Here is a 20,677-nt window from a genome sequence, read left to right as displayed (position 1 = left end):
TCTTTCAATATTTCTTCTACATCAGGAGACATCAGGTATGGGATACTGGTTAAGCCGCTCTTCATCCCATGAACCTACATGACGAATAAATTGGGACACCCTTGTAAACCTACACTGCCATTGAGGTTTAAGAGATTTCCAGAAAGTGCCCCTCGGAATTCATGTGTCACGCCAAAACCTCACCTTCCGTCCATCACCAATTTTCCCATAGGACTCCCTTATTTAATAGCTCCAAACCATACTCAATCCCCTTCCAGATCGCCGAAGAATTCCCTGTAAACACGATATCAATAAAATTATCCCGTTGGTAATATTTTGCTTTCACCATTCTAGCGCATAAACTGTCTGGTCATTCGATTAAATTCCAAGCTTGCCTCACCAGCAAAGCTTGGTTAAAGAGGCGCATACCACGAAAACCAAGACCACCTTGATTTTTGGGAGCGTTATTTTTTCCCATGCAATTCGGTGTGTCTTGTGTCTTCCTTTCTCCACACCCCACCAGTAACTTTGAGCCATTTTATTCAAATCATCGCAGATCAGCATCGTTAGTTTGAAAAATGCTCGTCACGTATGTCGGGATAGTTTTCGCCACTTCTTTGATCAGCACTCGTTCGCGATCGAGGACATGAATCTCTCTGACCAATCAACAAGTATCTTGGCCAAACTTTATTGAAGGGATTGAAAATACCCCTTACTCCCCCCCCCCCCCCCGGTACAGGTAGTCCCAAGTATTGGTCCTCGAAATCCTGCCGCCCAATATGCAACACATTTTTAACCACCTCCTGTACTACCAAGGGCAAGGTTCTCCAAACAATATGCTGCACTTTTCCTGGTTTATTAGTTGGCCTGTCCCACGTTCATACCTATGCATCACATCACTTACAATGTTCGCCTATACCTCAGAACCTTAAAAAAATAGCAATGTATCATCACCAAACAAGAGATGAGATATTAGCAACCGATATAAGACCTGTTGTTTCAATGACATCAAGAATCAAAGACGACAAGGAATCAACCACAAATATGAATAAAAATGGTTTTAATGGGTCACCTTGGCGGAGTTCTCGTGAGGGAGAAAAACGGTCTGATAACTTCCCATTGAACTTCACCGAGGAACTAACTGTTTGCACACAAGGGCGGATCCAGCATAGGTCATGGGTGTACAGATGTACACCCAAAATTTTCTGCAAAATAAATTATATATACATATATATTGAGAATTAAAAAAATCATATTTTTTATAGAACAAAAAAAATCATATATGGGCATATGGCAGATACGCTAACAGGTCCAGTCCATCGGCAGCAGGCCAACAGCCCACTAGCTAGCCCAGGAGCAGGAACCAGCAATTTCTGCCCAGTGCCCGAGATCCACACCCCCTCACCTCAAAAAAAGAAAAAGAAAAGGAAAAAAGACCACCCACACCCAAGTACTCCAAGAACCGGACGACGGCGGCGGCGGCGGCCTCCCCCTTCACGGCGGCGGAGACCTTCAGGTAAGCTCTCCTCCCTGCCCCCTTCTCCGACGAGCTGCGCCGCCCCTCTCGGCCTGCTGCGCCTCTTCATCCCATGCTCTGACCACCCTGCGCCGTCCCCCCCCCCCCCCCCCCCCCCCCCCCCCCCCCATCCTGCTGCTCCCTGCTTCTGCTCCCGGGCAACTCCCCGCCACACACGCGCGTCTGCTCCTGTTTCTTCTCGACGCCACCCCCCTCTGCTGCTCCCCGCTTCTGCTCCCGGGCCTCTCTCCCCCCATGTCTGTCCATTCAAGTTTCTGCTCGCCTTTCTCCCCAATTCATCTTCATGGAAATATATGTTATGTGGCATGTGCGACTAGTTTTTCGACGCTGCCATTCACCATACTGCTTGTCCCACTGGGCAATTTTAGGGAACCTGTTGTTGTCTCCAATAACTGGTTCCCGAAATTCAAAGCTTTTTCCATTAATCCATATCCATTATATGCTAGTATTAAATGGCTGCTCGGATTGTTGTCTCCAATAACCGAGCTTCATACCATGGTCTCAATGATACTATCCACAGTTCCTCAAACTGGAATGGAGCAAAACATTAGTCAACATAATAACATAGTATGCATAGCAAAAGCTTATTAAATAAAGCTGTGATCAGGCATACTACCTCTATTTCTCTGTGCATTCTTAATTTTGACCTGTAGGGGGTGTCCCAGTTTAACATTTTTTTTTTGTTCTATAACTTTGATACATTTTTATTTTGAAGTTATTTAGTACATTTAGAAGTTAAATTTGTGTTACAACTAACAATCTGGTTCGGAATTTTAGCAGACCGACAAGACTGACTGAATACTTGCATCTATAAGATTGGTCAATTAGTTTGGAAAGTTTGGTTAGTGGACATTAATCTGGTTGCAAACCTGTTAATTTTTTGGTGCCCTGTTGTGGGACCTAACTTTCTGTTTTTTATTTATTTAAAAAAGATGGATGCCACAGCCCTTCATTATGAAAACCAGAAGTTGGTGCAGCAATTGGAAGCACAGAAGTCTGAAATGCATGTGTTGGAAGCTAAGTTCAAGGAGTTGAGGAATGAACAATCTTCTTATGACAATACTTTGATTTCCCTGGATAAGATGTGGAATCAGGTTCTTTCCTCTGAGCTGTGTAAACTCTATTTTATGGTTCTTTTCCGATTCGTAATGCTTCTTACTAATATATGTTAATTATAGCTTGTTGATGATTTAATCTTGCTTGGAGTTCGATTTGGTGGCGGTTTGAATAATTTGCCTGCACTTGACCATGAAGAGTTGTCAGAAGGTTGCTGGCTTATTTGTTTAACTGTTCAATGTTGCTTTCTGAGATGTGCTTTTTTGTTTCAGTAGCCATGTTGCCTTAGCTGATTGTATTTTCTTTTTTGTTGCTCAGAATCTATCGAGTCATGTCCTTCTGAGGAAATTTTTCTCTTCATGCTCTTGAAGTCCAACAATTATGGAAAAAAGGACGACAATAGCTTGTTGGAATTCGCTGAAGAAGCTCTTGCTTTGCGCCGTTCGGCAACTCTTGCTCTGATGAGGTCCCTTCAAGAGGCTATTGCTGCACAACAGGCTAGAAGTGAATATTTGTCATTAGCTTTAAATGGAGAGAAGTCAAATGAAGGTAAAGACAAAAAGTAATATCTGGCTTTTCCCCTCCATTTTTTTCAGTGCACCTTTATTATTTGCTAACCACCCATCTGCTTGAACTTTCATTATTTAATTTAGATGTTGTTGTTGCCCTCCAAAACCACAATGATCACTTGAAAGAGGTGGTTGGCAATGTCCGTGAAGCTATTTCTATCGTCAATGGGAAGCATAAAAGGTATCTGGATGAGATTGAGGCTTTCAAAAGCAGCTACTCAAAAGAATTGCAGGAAATCAAGCATCTTTCAGGTGTTAAAAAATGTCACTCCTTTCCTCATTTGATATATTTGTTAAATTCTTTTATCTCGTGTGCATATCTGGGCATTCACAGTTATTATCTTCTCCGTAGTTACCAGATTCACTAAACCACCCTCCGAACCCCAAAACCCCAATCTCGATTGGGGTTCGAGTTTGGTGCCAATCGGTAAGGATGTGGTGACCGATCATTCAGGTGGACCATTAGATTCCGACCAAGGAGATTGAGAGAAAAATGGAAGGAATTGCAATGCAGCTATCTCATGTCGAGTAGATCGAGTTGACACCATTGGGTGCTCTCGAGTAGGTTGACATGGTATGGGCTGCGGCTGCAGCCATAGCCGTGAACCATGTGTGGATGAGGTGAGGGAGATGGAGTCGATAGAATCCCTAAGGAAAGCTTTTTGCAAGCAGATCAAACAAACTGGAGGGGTGGCGCTCCATGCTCGGTAGGGTAGGCAGTCATGATGCTTATTAGGGATGGGAGTTGGTAGTTGGGACCCAGGATCGTTTATGGGCTGTGTGGGCTGACTAGGCCCGTTTCTTGCTTTGCCTATTTTCCAATGCTTCTGTGTGCAGAACCATGTGCTACTTTAGTGTTTGTGCCTAAGATCTATTGTTCACGAACCCCAACCTTCGATTTGCCGAACCCTGATCTCTGATTTGCCGAACCCGACCTTCGATTCGCCGAACCCCAATCTCTGATTTGAGATCTGCCAAACCTGACCTTTGATTCGCCAAATCCCGATCTCTGATTCGCCAAACGCGACCTTAGATTCGCCGAACCCCAATCTCTGGTTTGCCGAACCCATTCTCCGATTCGTGAATCGGAGATGTACAACGCCTATTGAACCCGATACGGGCTGAGGTAGCGAATCGTGAAGCCGAACAGCAAATCGCGAATCAGGTAAGAATACGCTAATGCATTTGGCTTAATTTTAAAACATACCATTTCCTTCTGTCATCTGGATGATTAAAAGTTGTCCCCGCCCCCCTTTTTTTAGAACAAAGCACTGTTCTGTTGGCAAGGCGCGCAGATGCGCAGCCAGCCCAACCACATTCGAGTCTCGGCTCGCACGCATGGTGCTTAAGGTTGCCTCTTCTATTAAAGAATGCCGCCAAGGACTATAGTCCTGGCTGGTCCCTTTTTCTTTAAAGCTGCCCCTTTTCATAACAAACTCGGCTTTGCATTCTTGACAAGATTGACCTTGCATCACAGTTTGCATATTTCATATGGAAATAATTTGTGGGATTAATTGTGCTAAAACTTGCTGCCAATACAATTGGAAGAAATGTACTAAGATATGTTAACAGACCCTTGCCAAAAAAAAAACAAAAAAAAACCTTATCTTGTTCAGTGCTTCCAAATTTTGAGCTATAAAACTGGTCAAGCTTTGATTCTAAAGCAAAGCAATCCATATTCATGTGCTTATGCAGGAGAGCTAGAGGAAACCATGGCAGAGCTTGAGGAAAGTCGACGGAAGTTGGTTATTCTCCAGTTGCAGAGGCATGGAAGTTCGCTAATGAACATGTCTGGTCCAAACGCTGTGAATGGTGCTGTTTCGGCTGATAAATCTTCAGATGAAAACATGGGCTGGGGAGATCTTAAAGATGCTGTTGACGAAGCTAAGGTACTTTTAACCAGACCGAATTCCATTGCATATATGCTTTTTATATGCCTTATCTGCTCAGCATTCATCTTATGGTATAATTTGTCCAATGGAGGGCAGACCCTTGCAGGAAACCGCCTGCTTGAACTCCATGAGACTCAAGAGGATAATCTAATACTGTCTAACCAGTTAGAAGATCTGCAGGTTGGCACCTTCTTTGTAATGGATGGCTGACATATTTGTTGTACTTTCAAGTTGTATCCTGGGTCTTCTTATTCCTATAATTTGCATTCTGGTGCTATGTGTGCAGGCTCAGTTAAAAGATGATAACTATATTTTCACATCAAAACCATATACAATTCTTAGCGACAAGTTACATCATATGAATGCTGAGATAGAACGATACAAGGGTTTGGTTGAAGTATTACAGGTAATATGCTTTTCCTCTGTTGTGCTGTTGTTTTGCAAGGTATTTTCTCTTGACCAGCTTTTCCTTTCTTTGACTTTAGAATGATAAGAACCAGTTCTTGCAAAGGGAGAAAGAAATGTGTGCAAAAGGAGAATCCGTCGACAATATTGAACAATCCATTACCGCTTATGAGGCCAAAATCGAAGAACTGGAACATCAGATTCTGAAATCCATGGCTGAGAAGAATGATCTTGAGATCAAAGTTGAGGAATCATTGCAAGATTCAGGTATTGAGGCCTGACTCAGTGGCTTGCTAAATCGAGATCTGGGTTTACCTCCTTCTGCAGTGTAATATATACTTTGTTCTCAATTCCACCACTGTTTAGGTAAAAAAGACTTCAAGGATGAGATTCATGTCATGGCTGCAGCACTCTCTAAAGAGATGGAAATGATGGAGAATCAATTGAATAGATCAAAGGATGCGGCTTCTGAAGCACTTGCATTACGTGAAGAAGCTGAATCGTTGAGAACCTTGTTAGCTAAGAAGGTATGTCATTGATCTGGATCTATTGATGTTTCCAAACTGGATCTCAGTCTGCATCTGTTGCCATGTCTGTGAATGTCACTGAAACTTAACATGTTTGTACTTGGTAGTGAGATTGCCACACAGTGTGTAATGAAAAATAAATCATTTATGTTTCTTCATCGTGATCCCTGTACACATTTACTCACTTTGCATTGATTTTATCTGATAGGATATTTTCTGCATTCATATATCTGACATATAGATTAAGTACAAAGAGCAAGCACCACATACCTGAACTAGTCCATTCTTACCGTGTCATGAGCTGAGTTGAACAAGGGGTTGGAAATGGAATAAGATGGATTAAGGTAGAATGGCATTAGATTGAAGGGGTTACCAGTTGGGGTAGTAACACTAAAATAGCTGGTCAAGGGAAGTTTGTTTACTGATCGCCTTCTACAAAGAAGCAAAGTCATCACTTAAATAGTCGACTGCTAGCACATAACCAACTCAATTTCAACCAACCAAATCTAAAATATAGCATGTTCTAACAGATGCACATATGTGACTTTTTTGAGAAGTTTTCCAGATGCACAAGTATCTAAAACCTAGCTCAAGCAACCACCTCTGTATGTACGTTTACTTTTCCCAATATAGTATGCAGAAGTGTTTATGTTTGTCACTCAAAATATATTTGTCATAAAATTTATTCTATGTCATTTTTCTGAACATTTTATCTCTAAAGTATACGAAAAGTAATAGTTAATTAGGTGTATCAGAGACCGTGTCTGATCTCCAAAATGAGAAGTGAAGAGAAAGGTTATATTATCTTCAGGCTATTCTGCTTTATTAAAGCTGGGTGATTATTTACAAAAAACAGGATTAACTCAATACTCTAGGGTATACTCATGTGTACTTTGATGCTGTTACATGCTTGCATTGTTACATGTTTTTAGGATCATTGTTAGATCTTCAAACAATATTATTTACAAACTATTTCTGTAGAGTTTTATCTTCTGAACTATACCTGAGAAATTGTGAATAGACCTCTAGCATAATCGAAACATCTGACGGAAGTATCTCCAATTTTCAGATCAGTGAGCAGAAGGAAATATCTGATAGATACAACGCACAAGTCTCTGAGATCAAGTCCCTCAAAGAATTGGTATGGTATCATGAAAATCTCTCATCTTCTAATTGTGCTGACAGCCTGAGATATATTTGCGTTATCTGAAGATGTTTGCTTTTCCCTCCACCATGGTTCTCTCAGCTCAGAGAAATTTTTGAGTTATTACACAAGCAATTATATCTGATTGGTTATTACTTATTAGCGTAGACTCACCCCATAGATGGCCAAAGGAGCAACTTGGAGAGCAAGTAGCTTGGGCCTTAAGCCAATTATATAAAAGGAAATATAAAATTAGTTACGTTAGGGTGAGATATGATCAAATAAGGTTAGATCTGTCAAGATTAGTCTACATGTCCGTTAGGCTACATGCTACCTGTGAAGATTTAGTCCTTGCTCTATAACAAAGCCATTCTTTAAAAAGAGACAGCATGCACCATTAGGTTATCTCTACTTGTCATTAAATAAGGTCAGATCTGTCAAGATTAGACCTTGCTTGATACCTGGTTTCTGAAAATATATTATGGATTAACAGTTAGTTCTTAGTCTTTCAAGCATTGGTGTATATTCAGCTTTTGCAACTAGCTACCTGAAATTGTTGTTATTTTCCGACTGTGGGCAAACAAACATCTGGTAGTGAATATGCAACTAACAGTATGTGCCCTTAAATTTTAAACATTTGTGGGCAAACAAACATCTGGTAGTGAATATGCAACTAAGAGAGGTTACATATATGAGCATAAATATAAAAATCTTCCATTTTCTTAAGAAAAACAAGGAAGTATTGCCCTTCAATGGTCCGAAGCCAAGCTCTTGCAATTTTGCACTGTGTCTGGATTGCCATTCATGTTTTCTGAATGAAATTTCAACAGATTGAGACGTTGGAAAAGGAAAATCAGGAGTTGGAATTTATTGTGGATATGTATGGGAAAGAATGTTCTGAGTCGAGGTATGACTTGATTGTTATCGTTATCACTTATCAGTTGTGTTGATTTTTTATGACTGTGACTTATGTTGTTCTCTTAGATGATCACGTAGTCCACCAGATTCTTGAAAGTCTCTGTTAGAAAATGTTTTCTACTTACTTGGGATTTACAGTTTACCACACCTTGGGAACAAGAGATAAAGTTGACACATCCCTTACACATGTTCAATGCATTTTTTAAAGTTCTACTATCATTCAATGCATTTTTTTCTTCTGAATAAACCTGTTCTACTGTATGCCTAAAAGAAGTCCATCTTTACTCTAATCCTCAATTTCAGCTATATACTTTACATATGAAAATTTGCGGTCAGGTTAAATCTATCAAGTTGTTAAAACATGTGATTGTTAAGCTTCATGCACTAGCCAACTCAACCAGAAGTCCAAACTGATGGAAAGGGCTAAGCAATCCACATATACACTTCAACAGTGATGAGAGTGTTAATTTGGATGCAATCTGCTAACACTAGCTGACATAGGTGCTATGTGACATTTGTAAATGCCGAAAGAAAAATATACTAGTTTAGATCGCTGAAAATAAAATGTTCAAAACGGCAAGGAATAAAAATCTTAGTTCATATAGGCTAAGAACTCAAAAAATGGAAAAAAAACCATAAGTTGGTTACCTCTACGCTTTCCTCCATTACCAAATGCCCATTGATTTCCCCTTTGAAAACGATCCATAGAATGATTGTCAATTCACAGCTTTCATCAATTTTGCATACTAAATATTTTTGCTTCATTTGTTAGATTCTTATTTTACTCTGTGAATCTAGGACAATTACAGAGATCAAGGAATCAGAAAATCGAGCTCGCAAGCAGGCTGAATATTTGAGAACTAGTCTAGAGGAGCATAGTCTTGAGCTTCGTGTAAAAGCAGCAAATGAAGCCGAAACTGCATGCCAGAGAAGGCTTTGCATTGCTGAAGCAGAACTGGAAGAGTTAAGGACCGATGTAGATGCATCTGAAAGGTCAGTTATCTTCTCCTAGTGACAATTCGATATGTGTTCTCCAGTTTACTGCACTGAAATAGTTCTCCAGTTTACTTGGATTGCTATTTCAAACGAGTTTTCCATTGAGGGGATCAGGAACTTAATTATTGCAGTTGTTTCATCCTGGTTGCTGCTATTAATGACGTGAAAAATGTTGAGTGTGTTAAATACATACTTTCTCCGTCCGGAATTAGTTGATGTTGTTCAAACGGATGTATCTAGCATCGAAATACGTCTAGATACATCCGTTTGAGCGTCAATTAATAATGTATGGAGTACTATTTAATAACGGTTAACATAGTCCTTTATAGGTTTCAAAACCGCCCATTTTGCCGCTCAATGGCCAATACACTCCCTTAACCCCCCATACTTGATGACAACTTCCATTGGAAATCCGAGCATATACACCTTGTTCCTAAATTCCATTTACTAAATTCTTAATAAACTCATAGGCTCAAAATGCACAAACAAACTGGATTTTTTTTTGCAGCTGTTAATCAGCCCAGGTGAGATCAGAACTGGCTAGGTTCCAGTTTAACTCCTGCAACTGGTTCCTGCACCAGCTAGTAATACATATATTTTGTGCCTTACTGTCCTGTTTGGCCAACTAGGTTAAAACCTAATTCGAACTCAATAATCCTAAAAAGATTTATATTTAGGAACAGAGGGAGTATTATCCAACTAATTCTACTGATCAGTAGTTTAAACGAGATTTTATATTTTCCTACAGCTGGCACTATATGTTATGTTTGTGAACCGGTAGATATTTTATTGTTCAATGAAATATAAATCCCTTGTATGATCTGTTTTGCAGAGATGTTCTGGAACTCAAGGAGGCAATAAGAATTAAAGAAGCGGAAGGAGATGCTTATATCTCTGAAATTGAGGTTAGCTCATTTTTAGTTTTCTTATCAGCAGTGTTTTTTTTTGTGTGCGTGCGAGTGTGTTTGAAAGCAAATGATGCTGTCACTGCAGACAATTGGTCAAGCATATGAAGACATGCAGACACAAAACCAGCATCTTCTTCAACAGGTTGCCGACAGAGATGATTTTAACATAAAGGTGCGTATCTGATACCAGGGCAGCTCTTCGCTGCCAGCTTGCTGGGCTTTATGTGGTGGAATCCGTGCTTCTATCTCACCGGTGTTTCCTCTTTGCTGGCGGCATGGCACCCCCCTCAATATAGCAACACACCACTAGGATCCTGTTACATGCTCCATGTGCACAAGCATGGTGACAGCTGCGGCTGTTGGGCTAGGTGGCCTGGTGTATTTCTCTTTTCCCTTTTCCATCTCTATCTATTAGAAGTTACTCCAGTTGCTGCTACTTGTTGATTCATATAGTGTGTCCTTGCAGCACGTCTCTAGCACTTCAGATGCTGGGGCAGTAGTCCAGTGCATCACCTTGCCTTATCGCCTTATTAGCCAGGCACTTTAACCCCACATCATTTATACTCTGTTGAATTGCCAGAAGAAACACTGTTTGTTTTTCTTATTGGTTCCATCAGTAACTTGTTTCTCATCTAACAGCTAGTATCAGATAGTGTGAAGACAAAGCAAGCCTCTGCTTCCCTTCTCTCTGAAAAGCATTTGTTACAGAAGCAACTCCATCAGGTTAACAGTTCACTGGAGTCATCTAAACAAAAACTCTCCCGTGGTGAAGAGCAGGTAATCTCTGACTCATGCCCTGTGTGTTATTTATGGTTCAGTTTGCTGTCTGCCAACAGTAATTGAAAATCACGTCAAAGCAGATATTATATTGTATTAATATATATATTCTGTGTGTGTCTGTGTTTACCACTGAGCTGGTTTTGAAGTGTCTTTATTTGAATAAACCTTACAGATGAAAGCCTATGTCGCACAAGCTATAAAAACTTCTTCAGAGAACAGGCATCATGCAATTACCATTGAAAAGACTCTGCTGGAGGTATCTGAAGCAGAGAAGGAGCTCAAGTGGCTTCGGTCCGCCGTTGGATCCTCTGAGAAAGAATATGAGCAAAACCAGAAAAAAATAGCTGAGCTCAGAACGGAGCTGGAGCGTGAGAGGTTAGGCTTGCTGGTGTGGTGTTAATTTTTGGTTCCAAGTTGGCCTTGCTGTAATGCCACCCGGGCTTGTTACATTCTCTTGCTATCTTATTATAGAAGCGAGAAGAGAAAGCTCGAGGAAGAATACGAGGAGGTGAAGAATGAAGTCGCGGAGCTGACCTCCGAGAACGAAGAGGCTACTATCCAGAAGCTCCAGGACGAGATAAAAGAATGCAAGGCTATTCTCAAGTGTGGCGTGTGCTTTGACCGACCCAAAGAGGTAATTTGCTGTTCATTGAATTGCACAACCTTATTTTTGGATGATGCAGATTTGTATGTGACTCGAGATGGTAGAAGCTGAGTTATACAGCTATTTTTATTTCCATGTGACCGAAGTTCCTGTTTCTCTGTTATGCTCTTTAACCTGTGACCATGTACTGCTGAATGCTGATTAGCTTTCTGTTACTTGTTTGGTTGCTGGCAGGTTGTGATCACCAAATGCTTCCATCTATTCTGCTCAACATGTATCCAGAGGAACCTTGAGCTACGCCACCGGAAGTGCCCAGGCTGTGGCACCCCTTTCGGGCAAAACGACGTGCGAGAGGTGAAGATCTGAAGTCTCGGCGAGTTTGCCTTGGATGACCTGGTAGTAGGTCGTTGGTGCCTCTGGACATCATCATCCATCTGCTGTCCGTGCCTTAGATCCAGCAAAGAAGTCATAAAACCTAAGTAAGATAAATGAGCACGTAACAAAGAAGTGGAAAAAAAGTTTGTTGTAACTTTACCACCTGTGATGTTTGATTGCTGGGTGATCTCTTGCCTCTACTCGAGGCCATTCCAATGATGGTTTGAACTGAGTTAGGAGTAAATAAGAAATAACGTGAAGATTGTTTCTGCCTTCAAAAAGCTTGGTCCGCTAGGATATGATGAACAGGGACGTCCTGCATTGTGTGTTTCTGTAGATCATTAGCAACAGTTGTTTCTGCCGAGCTGCTCTTGCTAGAGTTGAGAAGCTCCTGTCCTGCTGCAGAACAAATATACATGAAGATGAGCAAGCTTGACGGGCAATTCTTTCATAATTATTTTGTCAGCCATTACAGTCAAATTATGCATAATCAAACTAGTAGCCTTCTCCTTATTTAGACACCACTGACGATCGAGTGTCACCTATGTATTACCCTGAGTAGTGACCAGAGTACAAAACTGCGCACGTAGTTCCCTTCAGGAGGCTTTCGTCGCAATTTGTATTAAGCTTTGAAGAACTATAAGCAGGAGGCGACCAACCACTTCTATCCAGATGATGCTTCTTGTTTGTTTGGCTCCTTCCAGTATTTGTGATATCTCCTCTTTTCAGTTTATATTTTCTCCTATTCTCTATTTTGTTTTTTCTTTCATTCTTTACCCCCTTCTACTTATTGCTTTAATTTTTCATGGGTTCTACCAGTACATAGTCTGTTGATGTTGTTTTATCAAATGTTCAAGTAATATATTTTTTCACAGGTGTATATATTTTTTGAAAAGTGAAATAATTTTAACACAAATAACTTTGTCATATTTGGCATGCAACAAATAACGTTTTGAATGATTGCCACACTTTTTTCAGAAGTAAAGTTCAATAGCTTATCATAGTACTTGAAATAAGAAGGAAAAAAAGTCACTTTGTGTGTTGGAATGATTTTTACAAGTCGCATGAACATTTTATAGATGCACAAGACCATTTTTGTTGGTGTAAAATAACATATTGTTCATATCTGTCAACACATACTTTAGAAGTTGCATGAACACTTTATTTGGCATACATGGCCATTTTTCGTACATGGTGCAGAGTTTTTTTTCTGTAGTTGGCAAAAAAAAAATTAAAGTCATGCAATCAATTTATTTGACATACCAATATTATGTTTTGAACATATGAATATTTTTCTAAGAGACAAAGTTGTCAAAAGAAAGCAAAGAGCTACGTACAAAACATTTTAGCTATTGACATATCTTTGGGTTTTTGCACGAACATTTTATTTGACACACAAGAACCTTTTTAGTATATGTTAAAAATATTTTTTAATTACTTTTGAACAAAGTATTTTTTTAAAACTCTTATAACATTTGAAAACAATAATATATAGAACATGATATATTTTTATTCAGTATCATAAATTGCTCGCTAGTTCTTACCAGGCATACCATCGTTGATGGTAATCCCTAGGGGAAAGAAGGTGTCGATCATCCAACCCTAAGATAGCAGTTGAGCCGTGGTGAGCTGGCACTAACAAAGCCTCATAATTAAGGGAAGGGGCACGAGGCTTCTTTGTGTGACCTATTTCTATTGTGTTTTTGGTAACTTCTATACATGTCATGCTAATTTTGGCATTGTAAGAAATGTCTACCCCCTCCCCTGTGTGAAATCCTAAATCAGCCACTGCCCACTGGTTGCGGTAGCCGATGGTGTAGGGTTGGGGCGGCGAATGCGAAGCAACACACGTGGAGTCGTTGTTGGTGTGGCACGCGCGGGGGGAAGAGGTGGGGATGCTGCTACCCGTCGTCCGTCTTTTGGTGGCTATGCACACAGACACGGGTTACTGGGGATGAACTCCGCTTCCATGGATTGTTTCAGAAGGGACCATGCATACAATATTTTGGAGTTGGGTTATTGTAGACGTGAATCTCTGCAACGTAGACCGTTGGATCGACATCAATCGATGGTTGATATCACGTTTCAGTTTAAGGATTTAAATTTCAGAATTGGCAAGATAAGTTTGACAACCCCTCGGTGAGAGGAAGGGTTTTTTTTTCGAGCATAGAGGTTTCTGGGTAAATTTAGAGTTTGCAAAGGAACCTGAGCCCGGCCCAGCCGGTTTCATCTCAACGAGGTACGCTAAGCCCAGCCCAAATGCATTTCTGTTCGTTTCCACGAGATAGGAAAACCTACCACTCCGCCGCCGCCGCCGCCGCCGTCACTACCACACACACACACACACACACACACAAGCAGAGCAGGATGAGCTCCCAACCGGCGGCCGCACGAGCAGCAGCGACGCATCTCCTCCCTGGCCTCCCGGATGAGGTCGTGGTCTGGGAGATCCTCGTCCGCCTGCCCCCCAAAGCCCTCCTCCGCTGCCGCGCCGTCCGCCGCGCCTGGCGCCTTGCCACCTCCACCCGCGACTTCCTCCTCGCCCACCACGCCCGCCAGCCCACCGCCCCCCTCCTCCACGGCTACAACTGCGCCGGCGACGTCGTTGATTCCCTAGACATCATTCCGTTGGACAACGTAGCAGGGGCCGACGCCGCCGACCAGCTCCAGTACAGCGCGCGACCTGGCATTCGCAGCGTTTACGGCCACGGCCTCGTGCTCCACGACTCCTGCGATGGGCTCCTCCTCCTCTCCCTCTACAGCACGCACTCCGTCTACAACCCGGCAACTCGTCAGTATGCTCCCCTCCAGCAGCTTAATGGCTTTATGCCCTTGGGGATGTACCGGCACGGCCCTACCGGCGAGTACCGATTGCTGCTGCACCCGTTCCGGAGGTCGGTGGCGCCTGACGCTCAAGATGGCGCCCACGTCTTCTCTTTAGGCTCCGGCCAGCTGCCAAGGTACATAGGGTGCTCTGATACACAGGAATTGATACACATTTCAGCTGGATCTGTCCTGTTCCATGGTAGCCTGCATTGGTACATGAACCGCATTGTAATGGTATTTGACACCATTGCTGAGTCGTTCCGGTCGATGCGATGTCCGATTGTAATTGGCTGCGAGGACCTGTTTGAGATGGGTGACATGCTTGGCATGTTTAGTCTCAACTATGAAGGGACAAGCGTTGAAATCTGGGCGATGCAGGACTACGAAGCCGAGATCTGGGCCTTAAAGTACCGGGTCGAATTTCCGGTTGCGGAGATCAGCTTGCAATGTGGAAAGTTTGACCATCATTGGGAGGTGATTGTCACGTCATGGGACAGTGATGTGCTCGTGCTGCTCCGGTTTGATGATTGGCTACTTCAGGTTGGCATGGAAGGCCAGTTGGTTGCCAGTTTCCATCGCAAAGGCCTCCGTCCTACTCGACTTCGGCTCAAACAAAGTCTAGTTTCACATGCCTTCTTTCCGACACTGGAGGGTTATGTTGTGAACGGCTCGCCTTTCATCAGATGATAATGTGGTGGATACACATATCCTTTCATCTGAGGGTTGTTGGCTGTGATGGTGCTTCTTATGGCCTCACTCCGTATCCACGTCAGCTGCAGTATTGAGGGTCAGTTCGTTTCATCTTTTGGAACTATATTTATCATTTCACTTTAGCTGCTATCCATTTCAAGTAATTGACACTTCATGTGACGTTCAATCTTAACATCGGCTTGAGAAAACATGTACTGATAAACCAAAGAACGGTTTATCATGGTCTGGCTCAGGTCAAAGATTGTGCACCCCGTTGGACTGCGAGCCATGTTCATTTTTATCTGTAAGCAGTGCAAGTCCATCATGATTCATGAGTACCATTGGTTGAAAGCAGATTGCCTCAAGCAGGAGATCACGAGGAATTGTGTGTCAAGCAGATTGTGCCAAGCTCCCTCCAATTACTATTTTTTGTGGGGTTCAATTGTTTGCTTCTGGATGTATTATGTGCCATTGGTGATTGCTCAGCTACCCACATTCAGTTTTTTGCAGTATGCGCGTCTGTGTGAGTTTATTTTCCTGTGATGAATGTACATACTGGTGAATTGTGTGCGTTTGTGGGGTTACAGTTTACACTTCGATGGTATATAGTACAAGAGTAACACCCAGAATATCAGTGTTGATGTTGATGCATACAAGTCCTTTGGGCCAGCGTTTGAAATGTCTGTCAATTGCTCAGACTCGTATCTCTGTTTTCTTAAACTGAAGAATGTACTTTTCCCCCCTTAGCAAGAGTTGCCTTCTTAGTACTCAATGCTTGTTAGCAGTTCAACCTGCCTCTTGTCTCTTTTTATTTAATTGAAGAATCAACTTGTCCATTTATCAGATCTTCTTTCTCAGAGATCACCTATCTTCTTAATACTAGAATTTAGCAAATATACATGGGTTTCCTGTTTCTATATTTTGTTTTAGCTGACGATGAAATGAGACAGATCATCCTCCTTGCTGATTAGCAAGTTGTAGCCGATTTTGTATACAAGGGTTCAGAGCACTAGTTAAACTGAAAGATTGCATTATAACTCTGGCTAAGTATTGAAACATATTATAATTCTGCTTTCGTGTTGCTTCATTTGGAACTATATTTATCATTTAACTTTAGCTCCTAACAATTTCAAGGAATCAAACGTTTCATGTGATGTTGATCTCAACATCGGCTCGAGAAATGGAACTTGTACTGATAAGTGATAAGCAGAAGAAAGGTGTATCATGGTTCATCCCAGGTCCCAGATTGTGCACCCCTTTAGACTCTGTAACCACCAGCCATATGTTCATTTTTTTTTCTCTCTGAGCGGTGCAAGATCATCTTGAGTACCATTGGTCGAAAGCAGATTGCCTCAAGCAGCACATCACCAGGAATTCTGTCTCAAGCAGATTGTCTCAAGTTCACTCCAATCATTTCTTTCTGGCTGTATTATCTGACATTGGTAATTGCTCAGCTATCCACAACATTTGGAGGCTACTCACATTCAGTTTTCTGTAGCATGCACATTGGCATCTGCGTCCATGTGAGTTCCTTTTTTCCTGTTTGATAAATGTGAGGGTGGCGGCGGGGCTTGTCTCTGCGTGGCGCTAGAGCAGATCTTGCAGGAAGGCTTGTCAGGCTCTGGCGAGCGCGCTGGCGCGACTCCGGTGCCGGCTGGCACGGATCTGGTGGCCCGGGGGCAGGGGCGGCACGGCGGTGGGTTCGCGGCGACCTGGTGCGATATGGACTCGGCTTGAGTGTTGCGGGCGCAGGGCGCGGTGGGCGGCGCTCGATCGGGGCCGGGCATGGAGGCTCGGCAGGCGCACTTCGTTGCTGGAGGAAGTGTGGCGATGCCTGGAGGAGACTGTCGGCCTTGTGGTGCGGTGGTGTGAGGGCGGCGGCTTCGGCCGTGAGGGGCACGACAAGACGTAGTGAGGACGCCCTAGTGATGCGCGGGTCAGGGGCCCGGTTGTCGACAAAGAGCGCCCCAACTACGAGTGTTGCGGCTCCGGTCTTTGGCGGTTGTGGTGGCGTGCATGGGGCGCGTCGGTGCTTCTGTTGCTTGGCCGCGGTTGGGAACCATGGTGGTTCTTGGCTTCGGGTGGCGCTTCTCCGTTCTCGTCGGCATGGTGCTTGGCAAGGCACGGCGGCTCATGCTGCATCCGGTGGTTGTGCGCCAGGAAGGCCATTGATGGATCTGGCACCTCGTTCTGGTGGTTGGCCGTCGATGGTCTCCGCGAGGTGCGGTTGGCTGCGGTGGATCTCGAAGCTTCTTCTTCGTCGTTGGGCAGCTTCGATGGTGGTGGTGGATGGTGGGCTCGCTGGCACCGGTGTGGGATAATGTGTGGCTGAGGTGGTGTGGGAGCTTGGGTGAAGACCCTGTCCTGGCCTTGAGCCGTGACCAGCGATGGCGCCATGACGGCGGCTGTGGCGTCGTTGATCTTCCTAGGGGCATCGTTGTTTTGCTGCCACACCCCTCCTGCACGGATCCGGCCATCTCGGCCTCTCCGGGGGAAACCCTTGATCTGTGATCAGACAATGGCAGCGCCTTGGTGTCGTATTCTCTCTTGGGGGCTTCGTCTTGGTAGCTCGGTGTCCGCGGGCGGGACTCGGGGAAGGCGGCGATTGTGGCGACCAGACTTCTATGGCAACGGTTATGGTAGGAGTGTTGTCGGCGATGCGGCAATGGTTGCGGTAGTCGGCTTCTTCAGAGTTCTCCATCAAAGTCGGAGCTGTGTTCACTGGCGGAGCTTCAGTAGCGAAGAAGGGCGGGCCAATAGAAGGAAAAGCCCAATAGTTTTGCACTCAAGGTCTAGTCTAGTCTAAATATCCTACTGCACTTGCTATGTGCTGGGCGGGCCACGGCCTCTTTTTGCAGCACGTAGCTCCGCCAGTGGCTGCGTTGTCTGGCCGTAGGTGGCTAAGCTTTGGTGCAGATCTTCATGCAGCTTAACGCGTTCGCTGCGGTGTGGGTTGAGTCGACGATCGCCTACGGCGAAGTCGGAGTTGCTTGCTCAGAGTGTAGGGATGGTGATGATGCCTCTAGGGGAGGAGTGATGACGATGACGTGTGTGTGTGCTGTCTCGCCGAGGCCCTCTTTGTAGTGGTGTGCGTGGGCTTTCTTATGTGTGCCGCTCAGCGCGTGTGTTGGTTTTCGCCCGATTCTTCATAATTAACTGGGCAATCTGGTTCTCATTCAGTTTTCCCTAATTAACCGAGCAACTCTTTTCCTTTTAATGAATGCAGGATAACTGTCATTTCGAAAAAAAACAATGGGATCTAACCGCTGGAGAGTTAACTTTTAATCCAGCTTGCATGCCCAGGAACTCATGCATAAAATTTGATTGTTTGAAAACATGGATATACAGTGACCTCAACCGAGATAACTTACATCCTTGGGAGCACATAGTCATACATTATTTTAGTTCAGTTGCACAAATACATTTTATCAGAAAAACCATGGAAAAATGTACAACCAGGAGAAAACGAAAATTATATGATACCGACATTACACACGACAGGTTGGGCTCCATATTCAGATTAACAAGACGAAGAGAAATGTCTCGTATTCCCCTGTGTTCTCACATCTTTTGAATTCACATTCTCCTCAGAACCTCTCTTTGATCAGCACCTATTTTTATGAAATGAGCTAGTGCTACCAACATGTGAAGATAGAGCTAGATGACTATTCAGTTGAAGATGAAATTGTACATATGAGAAGAGAACCTTATTCAGGCAAGTGAAGGTTAGTGTGGTATATATAATGAAAGCATTGTGCACACAAATAGAGGTTGGTGGTGTAGGTGCAGTACTCTTTACTTTGTGGCACATGCAATGCGTGCTTATCGCGGGATACAACATATCAACACAGCCATTGACCGGATGATTGAAAGAATGATAAAGGGTTGATAAAGCCATAAATATAGCTACCCCCAAAATCCTCCTCCTAATTTTTAGTTAGATGGTTAGTTGTTCAAGTATACACCTTTCAGCAATAATCAACGTGCAATATACGGAGTATATGTGAGCCACAAAGAATACACTATTTTATAACCTTTCTTCTTCTGAAGCTTTTATTTTAGACATGTACCTCTGATTCTAACTCTTGACGAATGCTTCTTCTGCATGAATTCTACCTCCTCTGCTTCTGCTAACTGCCCCAAGATTGTTGCGGCCTACTCTTCTAACACCCAGGATCGTGAGGTAGGCTGATATGACGTAGAACGAGATTTGATGCAACGCAGTTGTATTACGGGCATCTAGTGCCATATATACAATTAGGGTTAGGGTTTAAGGTTTAGGGTTTAGGATCAACATGCATGGCCCACGTCCTTATAAACAACCCTAATATGGGACTAATAGAGAGATAAGGGAGAACATGGGCTAGATAACTATTGTACATGGCACATGCGATATGTCATTCAACATATTTATTTAACATTTCGCAAAAATAATATGAAGTGGGAGTGAAAATAGAGAGCATGACATGAGAATTCCACAAGGAAAAAGTGGCACCCAAAAAAAGGGTTGGTAAATTTGCCATGGACGGCAAGCAATTTTTGCCATGGACACAAATCTACCAAAAGCACTATTTGTACGAATGGAAGAAACAGAGCGAAAAAAAAATTCTCGACTGAAATCAAAATTTGTCATGTCCATGAGAACAAATTGTACACTTTGATTCCTTTGCACGGTGACTAGAATTGCAGCAACAACACGGGAAACCCCCAACTCCACAGATCTACGGCGGCCGTAACTGCAATCGGCGTCTCCGACCAACTAAACTATGTGGTCAAACCCTACAGTGTCAGCATACCGAGCAACAAAACATAGCACAAGAACACGAAAGGGCCTCTGGTGATGACGCAAACGCCAAAAACATCACAAAACACGAAACGGACTCCAAGGACGACGCAACCGGCACGAAACCGGTTGTCTCGCCATTGCCACCGCACGACCAACTCGAGGATCTTGCGGGCAGATACAACGGAGATAACTACACACCTAGCAGATGCGGGCGGAGGGGAGGGGAAAGTGAGCGTACCTCATCCTCACGCAGTTGAACAGTGCCGGTGCGGCGGAGTCGAGGGCGACACGGCGACGACTTCCGGCGACCGACACCGACATGCGAGCCTTTAGCCGCGGAATCGCCCCAATCAGAAGAAAGCGAGAGGGGAAATGAGAGAGACTGAGCGGACTGTTTGGGAGAAAACTGAAGAGATTCGTACAGCGAAACGGACGAAGATGAACGCGTTCGCGACGGGAGCCCAACAACCTTACGTAAGATTTTTTATAAATTGATTCCGGGAGAAAAATGCTTTAGCAAAACTGAAAAAAAATACTCCATCTTCCTCCTCATTTTCCTCCCAGATCCGTTTGGTCCGTTCCTCCGTGCTTCCTCGATTTGATCCACTCCGTTGCCGCTGGTCTACTAATCTACTGACCTGGTAACTGATTTCTTGCCTGGTTCTTGATTTCTTGATCGATTGTT

General features: G+C 43.5%; 2 protein-coding genes across 5 annotated transcripts; both read left to right on the top strand.

Moving 5' to 3' along the window:
* Positions 1–1,370: 1,370 nt before the first annotated feature.
* LOC123063337 (E3 ubiquitin-protein ligase BRE1-like 2) lies at positions 1,371–11,971 on the top strand. Of its 4 annotated transcripts, XM_044487096.1 has the most exons (20): positions 1,388–1,495; positions 2,297–2,357; positions 2,449–2,610; positions 2,695–2,782; positions 2,891–3,121; positions 3,226–3,393; positions 4,837–5,030; positions 5,130–5,213; positions 5,320–5,439; positions 5,519–5,705; positions 5,805–5,965; positions 7,035–7,106; positions 7,940–8,016; positions 8,826–9,020; positions 9,856–9,928; positions 10,017–10,103; positions 10,571–10,708; positions 10,884–11,086; positions 11,183–11,345; positions 11,550–11,971. In XM_044487096.1, exons 3-20 carry the CDS (start codon positions 2,449–2,451, stop codon positions 11,679–11,681), a joined length of 2,535 nt encoding a protein of 844 aa, XP_044343031.1. In that variant the 5' UTR covers positions 1,388–1,495; positions 2,297–2,357; the 3' UTR covers positions 11,682–11,971. The 4 variants fall into 4 exon arrangements, with proteins under 4 accessions (XP_044343032.1, XP_044343031.1, XP_044343033.1 ...); XM_044487097.1 differs by lacking the exon at positions 2,297–2,357 and having other exon boundaries at positions 1,371–1,495; XM_044487098.1 differs by lacking the exon at positions 1,388–1,495 and having other exon boundaries at positions 2,294–2,357.
* Positions 11,972–13,962: 1,991 nt separating this feature from the next.
* On the top strand, positions 13,963–16,020 carry LOC123063336 (F-box/LRR-repeat protein At2g43260). Its single transcript, XM_044487095.1, has 2 exons — positions 13,963–15,303; positions 15,461–16,020. The coding sequence occupies exon 1, from the start codon at positions 14,058–14,060 to the stop codon at positions 15,201–15,203; it is 1,146 nt and encodes a 381-aa protein (XP_044343030.1). The 5' UTR covers positions 13,963–14,057; the 3' UTR covers positions 15,204–15,303; positions 15,461–16,020.
* Positions 16,021–20,677: the final 4,657 nt, after the last annotated feature.

Source organism: Triticum aestivum, chromosome 3A (genome assembly GCF_018294505.1).
Source record: "Triticum aestivum cultivar Chinese Spring chromosome 3A, IWGSC CS RefSeq v2.1, whole genome shotgun sequence".
Classification (NCBI taxonomy): Eukaryota; Viridiplantae; Streptophyta; class Magnoliopsida; order Poales; family Poaceae; genus Triticum; species Triticum aestivum.
The sequence above is the reverse complement of the archived record's forward strand: the minus strand, read 5'-3'. Positions and strand labels throughout refer to the sequence as shown.

Coding starts and splice junctions, on each gene's coding strand:
- LOC123063337 (XM_044487097.1), top strand. CDS start 2,449: ATGGATGCCACAGCCCTTCATTATGAAAACCAGAAGTTGGTGCAGCAA. Junction 5,031..5,129: donor ATGCTGTTGACGAAGCTAAG/GTACTTTTAACC, acceptor AATGGAGGGCAG/ACCCTTGCAGGAAACCGCCT. Junction 5,966..7,034: donor GAACCTTGTTAGCTAAGAAG/GTATGTCATTGA, acceptor TCCAATTTTCAG/ATCAGTGAGCAGAAGGAAAT.
- LOC123063336 (XM_044487095.1), top strand. CDS start 14,058: ATGAGCTCCCAACCGGCGGCCGCACGAGCAGCAGCGACGCATCTCCTC.